This window comes from Mustela putorius, unplaced genomic scaffold (genome assembly GCF_011764305.1).
Source record: "Mustela putorius furo isolate JIRA1106 unplaced genomic scaffold, ASM1176430v1.1 tig00003854_pilon_pilon_pilon, whole genome shotgun sequence".
NCBI lineage: Eukaryota > Metazoa > Chordata > Mammalia > Carnivora > Mustelidae > Mustela > Mustela putorius.
This window is the reverse complement of record NW_025422006.1, coordinates 6,456,966-6,471,549: the sequence shown is the minus strand read 5'-3', so window position 1 is coordinate 6,471,549 and position 14,584 is coordinate 6,456,966. Positions and strand designations below refer to the sequence as shown.

General features: G+C 45.6%; 1 protein-coding gene across 3 annotated transcripts in view; it reads left to right on the top strand.

Annotated features, from left to right (window-relative positions):
* DOCK8 (dedicator of cytokinesis 8) overlaps positions 1–14,584 on the top strand; it is a 202,626-nt gene that overhangs the window by 162,993 nt on the left and 25,049 nt on the right. For all 3 annotated transcript variants that reach the window (XM_045065055.1, XM_045065054.1, XM_045065056.1), the window contains 9 exons: positions 935–1,117; positions 1,491–1,623; positions 2,594–2,681; positions 6,205–6,301; positions 7,634–7,768; positions 9,099–9,251; positions 10,365–10,523; positions 11,240–11,340; positions 12,323–12,515. In XM_045065055.1, the coding sequence (XP_044920990.1) occupies positions 935–1,117; positions 1,491–1,623; positions 2,594–2,681; positions 6,205–6,301; positions 7,634–7,768; positions 9,099–9,251; positions 10,365–10,523; positions 11,240–11,340; positions 12,323–12,515 (1,242 nt within the window). The remainder of the gene's footprint in view (positions 1–934; positions 1,118–1,490; positions 1,624–2,593; positions 2,682–6,204; positions 6,302–7,633; positions 7,769–9,098; positions 9,252–10,364; positions 10,524–11,239; positions 11,341–12,322; positions 12,516–14,584) is intronic.

The window sequence follows — 14,584 nt, the reverse complement described above, 5'->3', positions numbered from 1 at the left end:
CCGCTGAGCAGAGAGCCTGATGCGGGGCTCGATTCCAGGACCCTGGGATCATGACCTGAGCTGAAGGCAGAGGCTTTAACCCACTGAGCCACCACCCAGGCACCCCTATCACTAAGGTTTTCGTAGCTTCTTGTCACCATACTCAGGAAAACTCAGCTAATTTCAGAAGCTCTACCATTCGCATCCCAAACCAACATTTCTCACACATACTCACAAACAGGGGGTTTCACATTCCATTGGGTGTTGGTACACGGCCTTGTGAACCAAAGATGTGGTACACTGGTCTTTGTCTTCATTGGATGAGTAACGAAAGCGCGCTCAGGACTCGAAATCGAACCCTTGGGACTGGGGTCTTTAAGCAAATAGCCTGAGCCCCCAACCCCCAACCCCCAGGACAACATAAATTGTCCCGGAAGTCCCAGCATCGAGGACTGCACTAAATTAGGGATTTGATTTCTTTGCCGAGCACTTGGTGACCCTCGTATTATCCTCCGGACTCCGACAAAGAAGTTAATTCCTGCACAGTTAGGAGGTTTCTGGATCCTGGCTAGTCTTGTTTTCTTCCCTAAGTTCAGCCCTCCGGTGTCCAGCTGGAAGGAGAAATACTTGGAATCTTAGCAGTTTGGAAGCCTCCTTTTTATCAGTGAGACTGGGGAGCCCTGGTCAAGGCAGGACAGACCACCAGACCACGCTGCTCCGGAGATGGAGGGAGCCCACGAGATGTGCCCGAAAGCCTGGCTCAGACACTGCCAAGCCCCTCAGCTCAGGGATTGCAGCTTCATAGCCCAGGAAAGGCCGGATTCCTAGAAACAGTTCCTCAGCCAGGAGCAAAGGGCAGTGCCTGTGTTCTAAGAACGTAGCATCCCCGAAGCCTTTGGGGTTCCCGTCACTCACTCCTTCCCCTGCATCCACCTCGCCCTCTGCCTCCCTGCAGCCCTACAAGCAGTACAACGTGCTGAATGCCGACACCACCCGCAACCTCATGATCTGTTTCCTCTGGATCATGAAGAACGCCGACCAGAGCCTCATCAGGAAGTGGATCGCCGACCTGCCGTCCATGCAGCTCAATAGGATCCTGGATCTCCTTTTCATCTGTGTCTCGTGTTTCGAGTACAAGGTGAGCATGAGGTGGCTCAGCCTTACAGCAGCTCTTAGCTCCCATGTTCAGATCAATGTCATTACTATGGTTCCCCTTGGCTTGGGGGACAATGGAGGCATCATCTATTGGTCTCACTTCTGTACTAAAACCCATAACCTCTTTGCAGTCTAGATACGACCATTTTTCAGGGAAAGGATCTCTGCCTTCTGCAGAGAGAACCCCATTCTCATTTGCAGGATTTGAGCCACGGGACCCCCCTGAGCAGCCTCTCCGTGGGGGCACGTGTCCAAAACGGCAGCCATTCGCCGCAGAGTATGTTGTGTTTTGAGGATTCTTCCCACGGACAGAGATCTCACCACACTAAACATCCTTCTGCCTCTGTCCTGTCCAGGGAAAACAGAGTTCTGACAAAGTCAGTACCCAAGTCCTGCAGAAGTCAAGGGACGTCAAGGCCAGGCTGGAAGAGGCTTTGCTCCGCGGGGAAGGGGCCCGTGGGGAGATGATGCGGCGCTGCCGGGCTCCCGGTACGTAGGCCTTGCCCTTCCTTGCTTCTCGTCTGCGGGTTTTACACCCTTGGTGAAGGGAAACATCCTTAAATGCGAGCAGACCTACTCGCTTTCCTAAGATGTCAGGGTAATGAAGGCAAACCGGTTCCCGGATTCTGTGCCTGCTCTGTGCTTGCAAGGGAAGGCGGCTATCCGGAGGTCACAGGAACCCCAGAAATGTCCCCACGTGCATCTTCTGTTCAAGACTTGTCCATGGTACAGTTCACCTCCAAGGACATGAGTCACAGGATAGATGGAATGTGGTCGCCCTCAAGGTCAAAGCCTCTCCCAGGGCGTTTGACTCATTTTTGTGAAGCATGGCCAAGACACTGGATAATACTGATTCCAAAATCGACTCCCCAGATCGTTCAGGGTATTTCTAGAACACAACCGACCCCCACCCCCATCCCAGCCACAGGGGTGTCCGGGTGTTCCAGGCTCACCAGGAATGATCTCATCTAGGTTGAACTCGCTGCTGTATGGCAGAGAGAGGTGGTCAGGCATGCTCCGTCTTGGTCACCCTGCTCCAAGTTACACAGGGTGACAGCTCGTCCATGTCATGGGACACAGTGGCCAGGAACTTGGGAGAAGCTCAGCTCTTACAGTGCTGGGGAGGGGGCACCCTCCCCACACTCTCCTCTTCAGTAATTCACTGAGAACCCCAATTTCACTGGGACCCCCTGTTCAGGGCACGTATGCTCACCCCCTCTCCAGAAAGGCAAGGGTTCTAAAACGGTAGGCTGTCCGTCAAAGTGCAGGCGGCCGGGTCCCAGGCAGCCCTGTCTCCCTGCCCCAGCGCCACCGCCCCCCACCCAGCGTCCAGCACGGGCTCTAATTAGCCAGAGGCACAGTGCTGAGTCCTCTCTGCCCTAGCGGGTTACGGAACTTCTGGTTATCTTGGAGGGTTTCATGCTAATCACATTCCTCTCGTGCATTTCTTAACTCCTAGGGAATGACCGATTTCCAGGCCTCAATGAAAATTTGAGATGGAGGAAGGAGCAGACACATTGGCGGCAAGCTAATGAGAAACAAGATAAGTGCGTCACTCAGCAGCTTTGTGCTACTTTTACCTAAAATCTAAAACCCTTTTTCCCAGGCTACTTGTATTACCAAAACAACTGTATCCTTCCAAGGGGAAGGAAGGGAAACATCGTTACCTGTGTAAATTCGCTCTGTCCGGGCACCCAGGAAGATCGAAGGTATAAGGAGCTATGATTCACAGCTCTGAAAGCTTGACCGCACTGCTAAGCAGTTAAAGAAAACGAGTGTTTAGCAATGTCAGGTAGCCTTACCGGAGCTGCTGGAGGGGACAGGGACAGGACAGGGGACCCGAGACCACATAGTTCAAATTCATAGTGTGCAAAATGTGTAGTCACACATATTTACATCAGTATCACTCAATATTTTAAAAATGGAAACATTCTAAATGCTCGAGAATAGGGAACTTTGTAGAGAAATATTAGGTTGGTATTAAAATTGCATGACGTAGGACATGCTTATGATGTAAGGTTGGAAAAATAGGACAGACACTTGATTTTGGAATAGAATCTTAAATCCTCAGCTGCTTAGGGTAAATACACTTTAAGACTGGCAGGAAATTTACCAAAATATTAACAGCGGTTTTCCTTGGGTTCTTCTCTCTGGACATTTAGGTTATTGATGTTTTCTTCTTTATACTTTGCTGTATCTCCTACAATGGGTGTGTGTATGATTCTCTCTCTATACACACACATGCACTATATATAACATAGACATAAGATAATGTATGCTATTATCAGCAAAAAATATAAAAAATGAAAGAAACCCTGCTGCTTGGATTGCAATGTCTAAGATAAACATGTGTAAGAATTTGAATATGTAAGACGTGCCATTAAGTATGTTGAAGAGAGCTCACCTGTGCTGTTCCTCTTTGCAGCAGGTGTGAATCTCAGGGTTCACTGAGCAGAACATTACATGGTTCAAGGCCCCGCCCCACACACTTGACACACAAAGAACCACTTAGGGGGTTGGGCTGTTTACTTGCTGAGATTAGGAGGGGAGCCAGGTCCTGTTTGACCCGGGCTGCATAAACTGAGGTTTGGGGAAACTTTTCCCTTTTGCTTGCAGAAATAACACCACACAGGGGCGCCTGGGTGGCTCAGTGGGTTAAAGCCTCTGCCTTCAGCTCAGGTCATGATCCCAGAGTCCTGGGATCAGGCTCTCTGCTCCTCAGGGAACCTGCTTCCTCTTCTCTCTCTCTCTCTCTGCCTGCCTCTCTGTCTACTTGTGATCTCTGTCTGTCAAATAAAGAAATTAAAAAAAAAAAAATCTTAAAAAAAAGAAAGAAAGAAAGAACACCACACTGAGTCTTTCTGTGTAGTACTTCCTAGCACTCCCCAGTCGGGCTGATGTGGGTTTTGGGGTTTTTTTGTTTGTTTGCTTTTGTTTGTTTTTCTTTTTCGAGAGAACCATAGTGAGAGTTAGCTATTTGAAAAACTTTTTGTAATTATAATAGTGGGGTCTTTTACCTTTTTCTTTCAGATCATTTTTTAATTATTTTGGGTCTGTTTCTTCTAGAGCAGTCATGTTCAACAGGACTATAGGTTAGAATCAACCAGGAGAGATTTTAAAGCTGCCCGGGTCCAGATGGACCCCAGAACAATGTATTCAGAACCTCCCACAGTAGGACCCAGACGTCAGTGTTCGGTAAAACTCTCGAGGTGATTCTGCTGTCCGGTCCAATTTTAGAACCAGCGTCTTAAAGGACTGGGTGGTAGGCGTTCTAAAAACTAGATAAGTGGCAATGAGAGTTGCAAGAAAATACAAATGTGCTTAATACCACTGAACAGTACACTTTAAAATGGTTCAGATGGGAAATTTTATGTTATGTGTATTTTACCACAAATTGAAAAACTTTGACAACAAAAATGAAAACCAGATCTAGGTCTGCTTTGTCCCATAGAGTAGCCTCATTAGTGCTACAAGTAAAACATACAGGCAAGATTTTGATGATTTAGCACCAGTGAAGGAATGGAAAAGGTCTCATTAGTAATTTTCATAGTGATTACACATGGACAATTCTTTTTCTGTATTGGGTCAAAAAAATTCTTCTGTTACTTTCACATGGTTTTTTTTTTTTTTTTTTTTTTTTTTTTTTTTTTTTTTTTTGCTTTCTTTACTGTGGCTTCGGCAAAATGGAGAACGACATTTGTTTTCTTCATTACATTTCTGTCGCATCGCCCTGCTCAAAACCTAAATCTACCAATACCTTTTTTAAAAATAGCTTCTATATTTCACTTTTTTATGCAAATATTATCACTTGCAGAATGAAATACAATGTAGAGCCCCTTGGGACCCAAGGTCCTAAGCTTAAAAATTTTAAAGATGTTATTTGTGTATTTGTTAAAGAAAGAGAGCACAAGCAGGTGGAGAGGGAGAAGCAGGCTCCCTTCCAAGCAGGGAGCCTGATGCGGGACTCAATCCCAGGACCCCGAAATCATGCCCTGAGCCAAAGGCAGACACTTAACCGACTGAGCCCCTAAGGCGCCCTGGCTTGAAAACATTTAAAACACAAGGAAATACTTATTCTGAGCCCTCAGCAGGGAGTAAGCAGTGGCAGAGCTCCCACAGTTGGGTGAAGGGGACTCAGGAACAACGAGGTGCTGGTCCTGGTCAAGACTTGTGGGCTCACACATCCTGACGCCCCAAGCCCTGGGGTGACATTTTAGCCTCTGGGGCGTCTTGGGGAAATGACATCTTCACACTTCCCTTTTCTGGCCACTAAATGTAGATGTTACAAGATATCCCTTTCCAGCATCACTTAGATTTTATAGGAATCATTGAACAGTGCCTGAAATGTTCTGGTTCCTCAAGACGGAAACCTCGAGGAAAAGCAGCGCCAGGCAATGTCCTGTTCCCTACCCTTCCCTCGTGGGCGGTAACACCCACCGGGATGTCAGATGAACCTGTTGTCCCGCAGGAGTACCACCTTGCTGCCACTGGAGGAAAAGTCTAGACAAAAGGTCTACACTTGACCAAGCAACCCCCCAAGGTGGTCTTTGGGACATCAAGAGCCTAACTCTTGCCTGCCCCAGTTCAGAAGCACCAGCTTTCCTCATCCAGCACCGTTGCTGTCTGCAGAGCTCAGATCACACCCTGCCCCACTCCCTCTGGCCTGTGCCACAGGCTTCCCTTGACTCCGATCTAGAGCTGGTTCTCATGCAAGAAACCCAGGAATGGCCCGAGGCTTCACCAGCATCGGATTGACTCGCCTGGTGGCTAGTAGCCACCAGTAATTGCTTTTTCTCCCCATTTTGCTGTTTCTCTGACTGTCATCATTATTCATAGTAGTAGGGCTGCAGATAATCTGGAGACTTGACCTAAAAAATGGTTTTCACCAGGCAGTGGTCGCAGAAAGCGCCCTGCACTCTCTGGTGCCCTGTGGCCACCTCCTCTGTTTTCATTTCACGATGGGCTATTCAGAATATTTCTTTACACCTTGGTGCACAGATTGCCATCACTGGAACTCAGCCGGCTTTGATAGGCTCTTCAATTTGACCTTTTTTTTTTTTTTTTTCTTAGAACAAAGGCAGAGTTAGATCAAGAAGCCCTGATCAGTGGCAATCTGGCTACAGAGGCAAACTTAATCATCCTGGATATGCAGGAGAACATTATCCAGGTGAGGACAACACACACCTGATCTGTTCGACATGTTTACTGGAATTTAATAAGGATCTCTTTATAGGTAACTGGGAGAGAAATGTGATCCCCAAATGCCTTTTTTTTTTTTTAACCATTTACAATACTGTTCACCTTACAAATTCCAGAGATAATCAACGTTCTTCTGGCTTCTTTGACTCGCTGCTCCCTTGGGTATTGACAAGGTGATCCTATACTTAAATATGCCAAGTGTGTACCAAGCGTATAATACAGATGGGGGCTTGTAGCTGATGATCTAGAATAGGGATGAGAGCTAAGGTGGTTTGGGACAACCCCAGTTGAATTAAGGTTGACATCTCGTATGGGAGCTAAGATTATGACTGGACCAGGTGGCAGAGGTGCTGGGTCTGAATAATGAGGTCTACTTTGGACCCCAACTGGGGAAGGAAAATCACTTGTACCATGAATTTGCCATCCCCACTGCAGAAAAGCATAGTGCCACTATGAATGTTGCAGTAAGACAATTTTATCTGCTAAGTGAGTGTTTCCAAAAATTCCCAAGAAGTCTAGGGGATAATGGGGTATTGGTGAACTTGAGAAATGAGTCCCACCATGTTTCCAGTGAGAAATCATTTATTCGGGTGGATCCAGTGATGCTTTGGGGAACTAGAAAAAGAAATATTGTTGAAACCCAGGGAAACCTTAGTTATCCTACTTTTAAGTAGTCTAAAATCAAAGTAATTGTTACAGAAACAGAAAGACAAAAAGTATGTGATGTCTTTGATATCTTAAACACTTGGCCTCATATTGATAATATCTCTATCCATCGCTGCTCTGATTGCTATACACTTACCAGTCCTCACAGTGATTTTTTCTTTTTCCCAAAGAAATGGCATTTACCTGTCATTACCTTCAGTGGGATTAGTCTCACTGTTCTATTTGGAAACACTGCTGCCATCAAGCAGCCCCTTTTGTACTGGGAAGCCCACAGTTGTGCTTTGAATCCCACAAGGAAAGCTGTGCCTTCTATATAAAGGAAGAACATTCCAAGAGCTGTTGTCTGGGATGGGGAGGGGGAGGTGTGCCTCATAACTTAGTGTAGCAGCCCGGAACTGGGCATAAATCCCAAATCATTTGGGAGTTTTAGAGTAAAGTCATTTGGATATAGGTCCTCAGCTGTCATGGTAATGGATGATGTGTGTGGTGGCCAAACCCTGAAGATCTTAGACTCAGAGAGATGGGATGTCAGCATCGCTGTGCTTATTGTCAAGAGGGCTGATTTGTGTCTTCACCCCACCACTCCCTGGCATGGCACAGGGATTCAGTGATGCTGTTCTTCTGTTTCCCCCAGGCAAGCTCGGCTCTGGACTGTAAAGACAGCCTGTTGGGAGGTGTTCTCAGGGTGCTGGTGAATTCTCTGAGCTGCGATCAGAGCACCACCTACCTGACTCACTGCTTTGCGACACTCCGGGCTCTCATTGCCAAGGTAAACACGGGATGCTTGTTTTCTTATTCCTAATTAAGAGCTGAGAGTTTCACCTGGTTTCACACATTCTCCTCTCAGGGGTCCCCAAACCCACACAGCATGGTATTAAGTGACATCAAGGTAAAGGTTTTAAGTCTCTCTGAGAATAAAGCGAATGCCCTGATTTTTTGAGAAGTCACCAGGAGAGAGTCAGTGGGTCTCCCGCTTAAAATGTGGGCAGAACTATAGGCATTTGACATGGGCACTTATCACCCTCGCCCCGCAAGGACGACAAGATGCCCTGGTTCGGATGCATCTTCTCTCTCTCTATTTCCGCAAGTCTACACACTTATATACGCTTACATGACCAATCAGCGAGCAGGGTACAGGAGCGAGCGAATCAGGCTGTGCACCTAAACGAACAACTTCGCTAGCAACCAATGCTGTTTACTTCCTCTTTGGGCGTTCCGCTTAGTCTCACGAGGCAATCCTAACCTGGCAACTAGCCAGGCTCCATCTTTTAATGGCTGAGGCCGCCCTGGCCAGGGGCCTGCCTCCGACAGGCACTCAATGGAGACAGGAGAGCAAATGCAACCTCACACCCTTACCTTTCACCCTTTCCAGTACCGCATCTGGGTGAGATTACTGTCCTAAACGCGGACGCCCATCAGTAAGTCTTCCAGAGTGTCTTGTCATAAAATAAGAGAAGATTTAGAAGTAAATTTTTCATAGCCTGAAGAATATAGATTTTCCTGACATCAAGTGGTCTAATGCAGTTTACTTTCTCCTCCAGGATTGGAAAACTCTCAGTTGGTACCTGCTTAATGGGATCTTTTACATTTTGTTTTAAGTTTATTTATTTATTTAAGTGATCTCTACACTCAGCAGGGGCTCAAACTTATGACCCCGAGATTAAGAGTAGCATGCTTTTCCAACTGAGCCAGCCAGGAACCCTGGAATCAGTTACATTTAGAAAGTACGATTCTTCTGCTCTCCCTTCTCAGGTTGATTTTCTCTTTCTTGGTCACCAGTCCTTTCCCGGGGGCTCAGAAAACGTAGGTCATTCCTGTACAGAGATGACTTTGCTGGTACATGTAGCCTGGATAACATTGCGGTGAATTACACCTATGCCCTGATCTTGGTTGTGTGGTTCATAATTAAATCTTAGGTGGACTCTGTGGCTTGCATTCTTCTTCAGACTCAAGGAGCTCATTTTCTTTATGGAGCAATGCATGAATTCTTCTAGCCTCTCTGCTTGTCCCGGCAGACATTGCCTATTTCAGCAGGCATCCAGCCCAGACAAAATATGAAGGGACCAAGGGCTGCCTCATGGCCTCTGTGTCTCTCCTAGTTCGGGGATTTGCTGTTTGAGGAGGAGGTGGAACAGTGTGCGGACCTGTGCCAGCGAGTCTTACACCACTGCAGCAGCAGCATGGACGTCACCCGGAGCCAAGCCTGTGCCACCCTCTACCTGCTCATGAGGTTCAGCTTTGGAGCCACTAGTGTAAGAACTCCCACCAGTGGGCGGGGGCGGGGGGACCCAGAATCAGTGCAAGTGGCCCAAAGTCAGTGCAAACATTGGTTGAGAGAAAGTTTGTGGGATCACCATTTCCTTCTGTTGCATGTGATGGGGAGACCATTGATGATGTAGATGGATAGCAGCTTTTGAGTTTGTAACCAGAAGTGAAGATGGAGACTGGTGAAGGCAGTGGTTTCCATCCGTGTGTTTCAAGGATGGCCGAGTGAATATAGGTAGATTAAAAGTTGTCCTCTGTGGGGAAAAATACACCAGGCAGGCTAAGAATTCAGCAGCGTTTGTCTTGTTTCCAAAATCTGATTGCATGGGACCAGTGTGACCTGTGGGTGAGAATTTGAATGTCCAGCGTCATCTGCCCCTGAGTTTTAACTGAAGCTTTGCAGCCTTTGGATTTATGCTTTATTGCAGAAGCATTAACCTTAGCTTTAGTTTTTCTAGATGTTAGTTTATTTAGATTTATCTAGATTTTAGTTTAGTTTGTGGTCATATTGTGGTCATATTGATGAGCACCCCCAAGAGATCTTAAAAGATAAATTGGCCCATGGAAAAAAGATAGGATCCTCATCATGTGTGAGACATAATTATTGAAAATATTTAGGACATTTTCTTGGGGCCTGCAGGATAACCATATTTTTCCATAGGGCTAGAAGGGAAGGAGAAACAGAAACTCACTGCCTGTCCAGGGTCCAGAATCTCAGAAAATGTGGCCATGGAGATACTGTTCCTTTTTCTGGCTTAAGTCATGTCCCAAGAAGAGGAATCTTGGTACAAAAGGATCCATTTTTGAGACCCAACTTTGTAGCAACCTCCTAGCCTTGCAGCATAGAGGCCATCCAGTCCTCCATGAAAATTTAAAGGCCGCTGACGGATTTATGTCAGAGCAATATCCATTTAAACCATTTAAACAATGATATGAATCTCGTGCAAAGCAGAGCTCACATTTCATTGAGAGAAAAGGAAGCGGTGGAGACGGAGCAAAAAGAAACATTGGGGAGTCCCGGGTGTCTGGCGCGCCTGCCTTCCCTTATCTGCAGGCCAGGTGCCTCTTATTGGTTCCTTCTTCTCCTCCTCCTGACGCAGAACTTTGCAAGAGTAAAGATGCAGGTAACCATGTCTCTGGCATCTTTGGTGGGCAAAGCACCAGACTTTAATGAGGAGTACCTGAGAAGATCCTTGAGAACGATCTTGGCTTACGCAGAAGAGGACACGGCCATGCAGGCCACTCCTTTCCCGACCCAGGTAAGCTGAAGAGCACGCCTTACCTCACACACAGGTTCGAGATCAGCCATATAAACTTGAGTGTGTGTGTGTGTGTGTGTGTGTGTGTATACTGTGAATTTATGTAACACATATAATATGTAATTATGTAACAGGTTATATATAAAATACATAAATATTATGTATACACATGTATTTAATATATAGCACACTCTTGTATTTAATATATAGCACACTATATTATATATCATATATATCACATCATATATATTACTGTATCATATATTATCATATATTATTGTATTATATTATATTACACACACACACACACACACACACACATACACACACATACATAGTGTAAGCAGAAGTCCTAAGCTGCCTCCTATTGGTGTAAAGACCCCTGATGTTCCAGAGTACAGCTAGAGGCTCGTTTAGGTGGCAAATAACCGAAACTAGCTCAAGTTACTTTAAACAAAAAGAGGGAAGATAGTATAAGGATTCAGGGCTAAATCATGGATCCCAAGGGCCAACTCACGTCTGGGCCTCTGAAGCACAGGGACCTGCAAAAGTGAAGGCCACGGACGTCCCCTCCCGGCTCCCCTCCACCTGCGAGTTCTGCTCCCACCAAGAAGCCCGCCCGTGGCTGGCCGGTGCCCTTCCAACGCAACTCCAGCCTGTCACCGTGGATGACAAAACCAGGATTGATTAGAGCCGCTCGCTTTTTTTTTTTGCAGGTGGAGGAACTTCTGTGCAATTTGAACAGCATCTTATACGACACCGTGAAAATGAGGGAGTTCCAGGAAGATCCCGAGATGCTGATGGATCTCATGTACAGGTACACTTTTCTGACCAAATCAAGGCCGTCAGCTGAGGGCCTAGGGTTTGTCACTTGGAGGTCTTGTTAGTGTGATTATTATAGGTCATGTGAGTACAGTGATTTCAATGACATCCAAAAGCATAAAGAGAAGTTAGTAGAAAGTAATCATTCACAGTGGGTTGATTCATGTAATCCCTTTTAGAAATATCCCCCTGGGGTGCCTGGGTGGCTCAGTTGGTTAAGCAACTGCCTTTGGCTCAGGTCATGATCCTGGAGTCCCAGGATCGAGTCCTGCATTGGGGCTCCCTGCTTGGCAGGAAGTCTGCTTCTCCCTCTGACCGTCCCCCTTCTCATGGTCACTCTCTCTCATTCTCTCTCTCTCTCTCAAATAAATAAATAAAATCTTTAAAAATTATAATTTTAGAAATATCCCCCTAATTTCAACTGAGGTACCTTTTATAATACTATCCTCTACTTATCATAGAATGAGAGAAAAGAACTATCTGTTATCATATGAATTATTTCCTTTTTTTCCCAGTTATATTCAAATATACATGTACCATTTAAGTAGAATTCATATTTTACTTGATAGTTTGAAACTTTGTCTTTATGCTCCTCGTTCGGGAGAAACTACTTAGAGAAAAAAATTGATTCTGATGTGCTGTCATAGACGGGTCGTACTTCTGTCTTGTTATTATTATTCTGAGAGAAAGGAAGGAAAACGAAGAAAATTGCTAGAGATCCATTAAGACAGACCTCATTTGATTGGGCCTTTTTCTTCCCCATGAAACTGGAAGTAAATGCTATTTCTCGAGGTCCAGTACACCCTACCTGTGGATGGAAAACGACTGACATGTTTGCTTTTTCTCTCATTTTCTGAACAGGTGTGGAAAGGGCAGGTCGGGGGAGGGATTCTTGGCGGGGAAGAAAGTGGCCACCCACAGCAGAAAAACAGTGTCCTGAGCCAGCTGTCCTTGAAACATTCTTAATCTGTCCTCAGAATTGCCAAGAGTTACCAGACGTCCCCTGATCTGCGGCTGACCTGGCTCCAGAACATGGCGGAGAAACACACCAAGAAGAAATGCTACACGGAGGCCGCCATGTGCCTGGTGCACGCGGCTGCCTTGGTGGCCGAGTACCTGAGCATGCTGGAGGACCACAGCTACCTGCCCGTGGGCAGTGTCAGCTTTCAGGTGGGGGCGGACACCGCTTTTCCTGGAGGGCGGTGATTCTCAACAGAGGGGCAGGCTTGCCTCCCACCCCAGAAGGCATTAGATGACCTCCAGAGACATTTCTGGGTTGTTACAGCTCAGGGTGGGCTGGGGGAGTGGGGCGCTGACCCCTGACAAGTATAATCCAGAGACCCTGCCGAACACTCTACAATGCATATCGGCAGCCACCACCAAGAATTATCTGGCCTCAAATGTCAATACTGTCAAGGTTGAAAGAAATCTCCTTCAGTGTATTATATTTGCCTCTTCTAATTGCTTTACTATCTTGGGTTTTTTTTTTTAATTATTTACAATAAATGTAGAGTTGATAGGCACTCTAGACATTCCCAAACACTGAGGTCTATGATTTCATTTGACCTTCTGTCTTCAGGCAGATAGGCAAGGTACTATGACTCCTACTTTACGACTAACACAACTGAGAAAGCAGTTTTTCTAAGGTCACTTAATCTCCTTCCCAAAGACTGGGAGTTGGCACAGGGCACTGACACCTGGGAAAGCATTTTCCAGACACTAGAGAAATGATTTCCTGGATGACCCATTCCTTTGATCATATGCCCCAACTCTGTAGCGTCCCACACTTCATCATCCCAAAGCAAGGAAGAACCACAATGACCTGGGGAGGGCCAAAGGGGTCTGAACCAGCACTTTCTTAGGATAAGTTGAATATTGCCCACAGTTAGCAAAGGAAAGTGGTCTACCAGGTCTGAAAATGGACTCTGGCTAGGATGCTCCATGGCCATTTGGACAGCTTTTGCTGAGTAGTTTAATATGGTCTTTAGAGAAAATAAAAGTTTTATGAGTCCTTTTGTGAGAGAGACAGAATCTGTAGCAATGACTCTCCTTGAAACCAGGCACAGTCCAGTCCAGAAATAGAGCCCTTTTCAAGCCAGACTCATGTGTAAGTGCTTGTATTATCCTTGTTTGAATCTGTATGACTGATTTTATCAAAAGCTCTTTTTCAATCTTGTTCTTCAACGCAGTTTTGTGATGGCTATGTGAACCAGAGGGAGAAAACAGTTCAGAGTAGCTTCCCCAGGCTTTGGGAAGAAATTACTGGAACTGGTGCCCCGGGGATTGGGGCTGGGGGGCCGGTGGATAGAACTCTGTTCACCTGTGCACCTGTTTGCTTCTTATTAATAATAAGCCCTTTCTTATGGCTTTCAGTAACAATAATATTTATTCTAACATTTCATCCTCAGCAAATCACTTCTCTTCTCAATTCGAAAGTATGAGTTTCAAAGGCTACAAGTGAAATTCTTACCCAAAAAGCACAAAAAGATCACATCTGATTTTCATTCACGTAAAAGTGAAGAAAGTTACAAAAGTCATTTTAGATGTATCTGCTTCTTTCATCACATTCATCACATTTATTTTGGCCCTTTGATACTACCAATGATTAATATTTTAAGTGCTCCTCTTTCAGTTCCCAGAAAAATCTTTGTTGTTTTTTTTTTTACTTAATGTTGAATCATATCCTTCTGTTTCCATGCTTCATTAACTGAAGTATTTCATATCACTCTTTTATGCCTTTCTCACAGGTACTATATTCTATTTGCTATTTATCACTTGAGTGTTGGCATTTCCTTGCTGACTCTCATGTTTGTAAGCTTGAGAATTCTCATTCTGTGTAGAATTCATTTGATTTGCTTATAAGCCATCCCAAGGTGAGATAAGATAGTTATTCTTTTTTTTTTTCTTAAGATTTTATCTATTTGACAGGCAGATCACAAGTAGGCAGAGAGGCCGGCAGAGAGAAAGGGAAGCAGCCTCCCTGCTGAGCAGAGAGCCCAATGCGGAACTTGATCCCAGGACCCTGAGATCATGACCTGAACTGAAGGCAGAGGCTTATACCACTGAGCCACCCGCCCCTAGGATAGTTATTCTAAAACCAATAGAAAAACTCCACATTGTCCCTACAGGAGAGCCTTTAGCTCTATTTTTCATATATCTGTCTCCATCGATTTATTCTTCTGGACTATATTTATTGAGCACGTATTTTGTCCTCGTGACCTTTACCCTCTAGCCAGGGA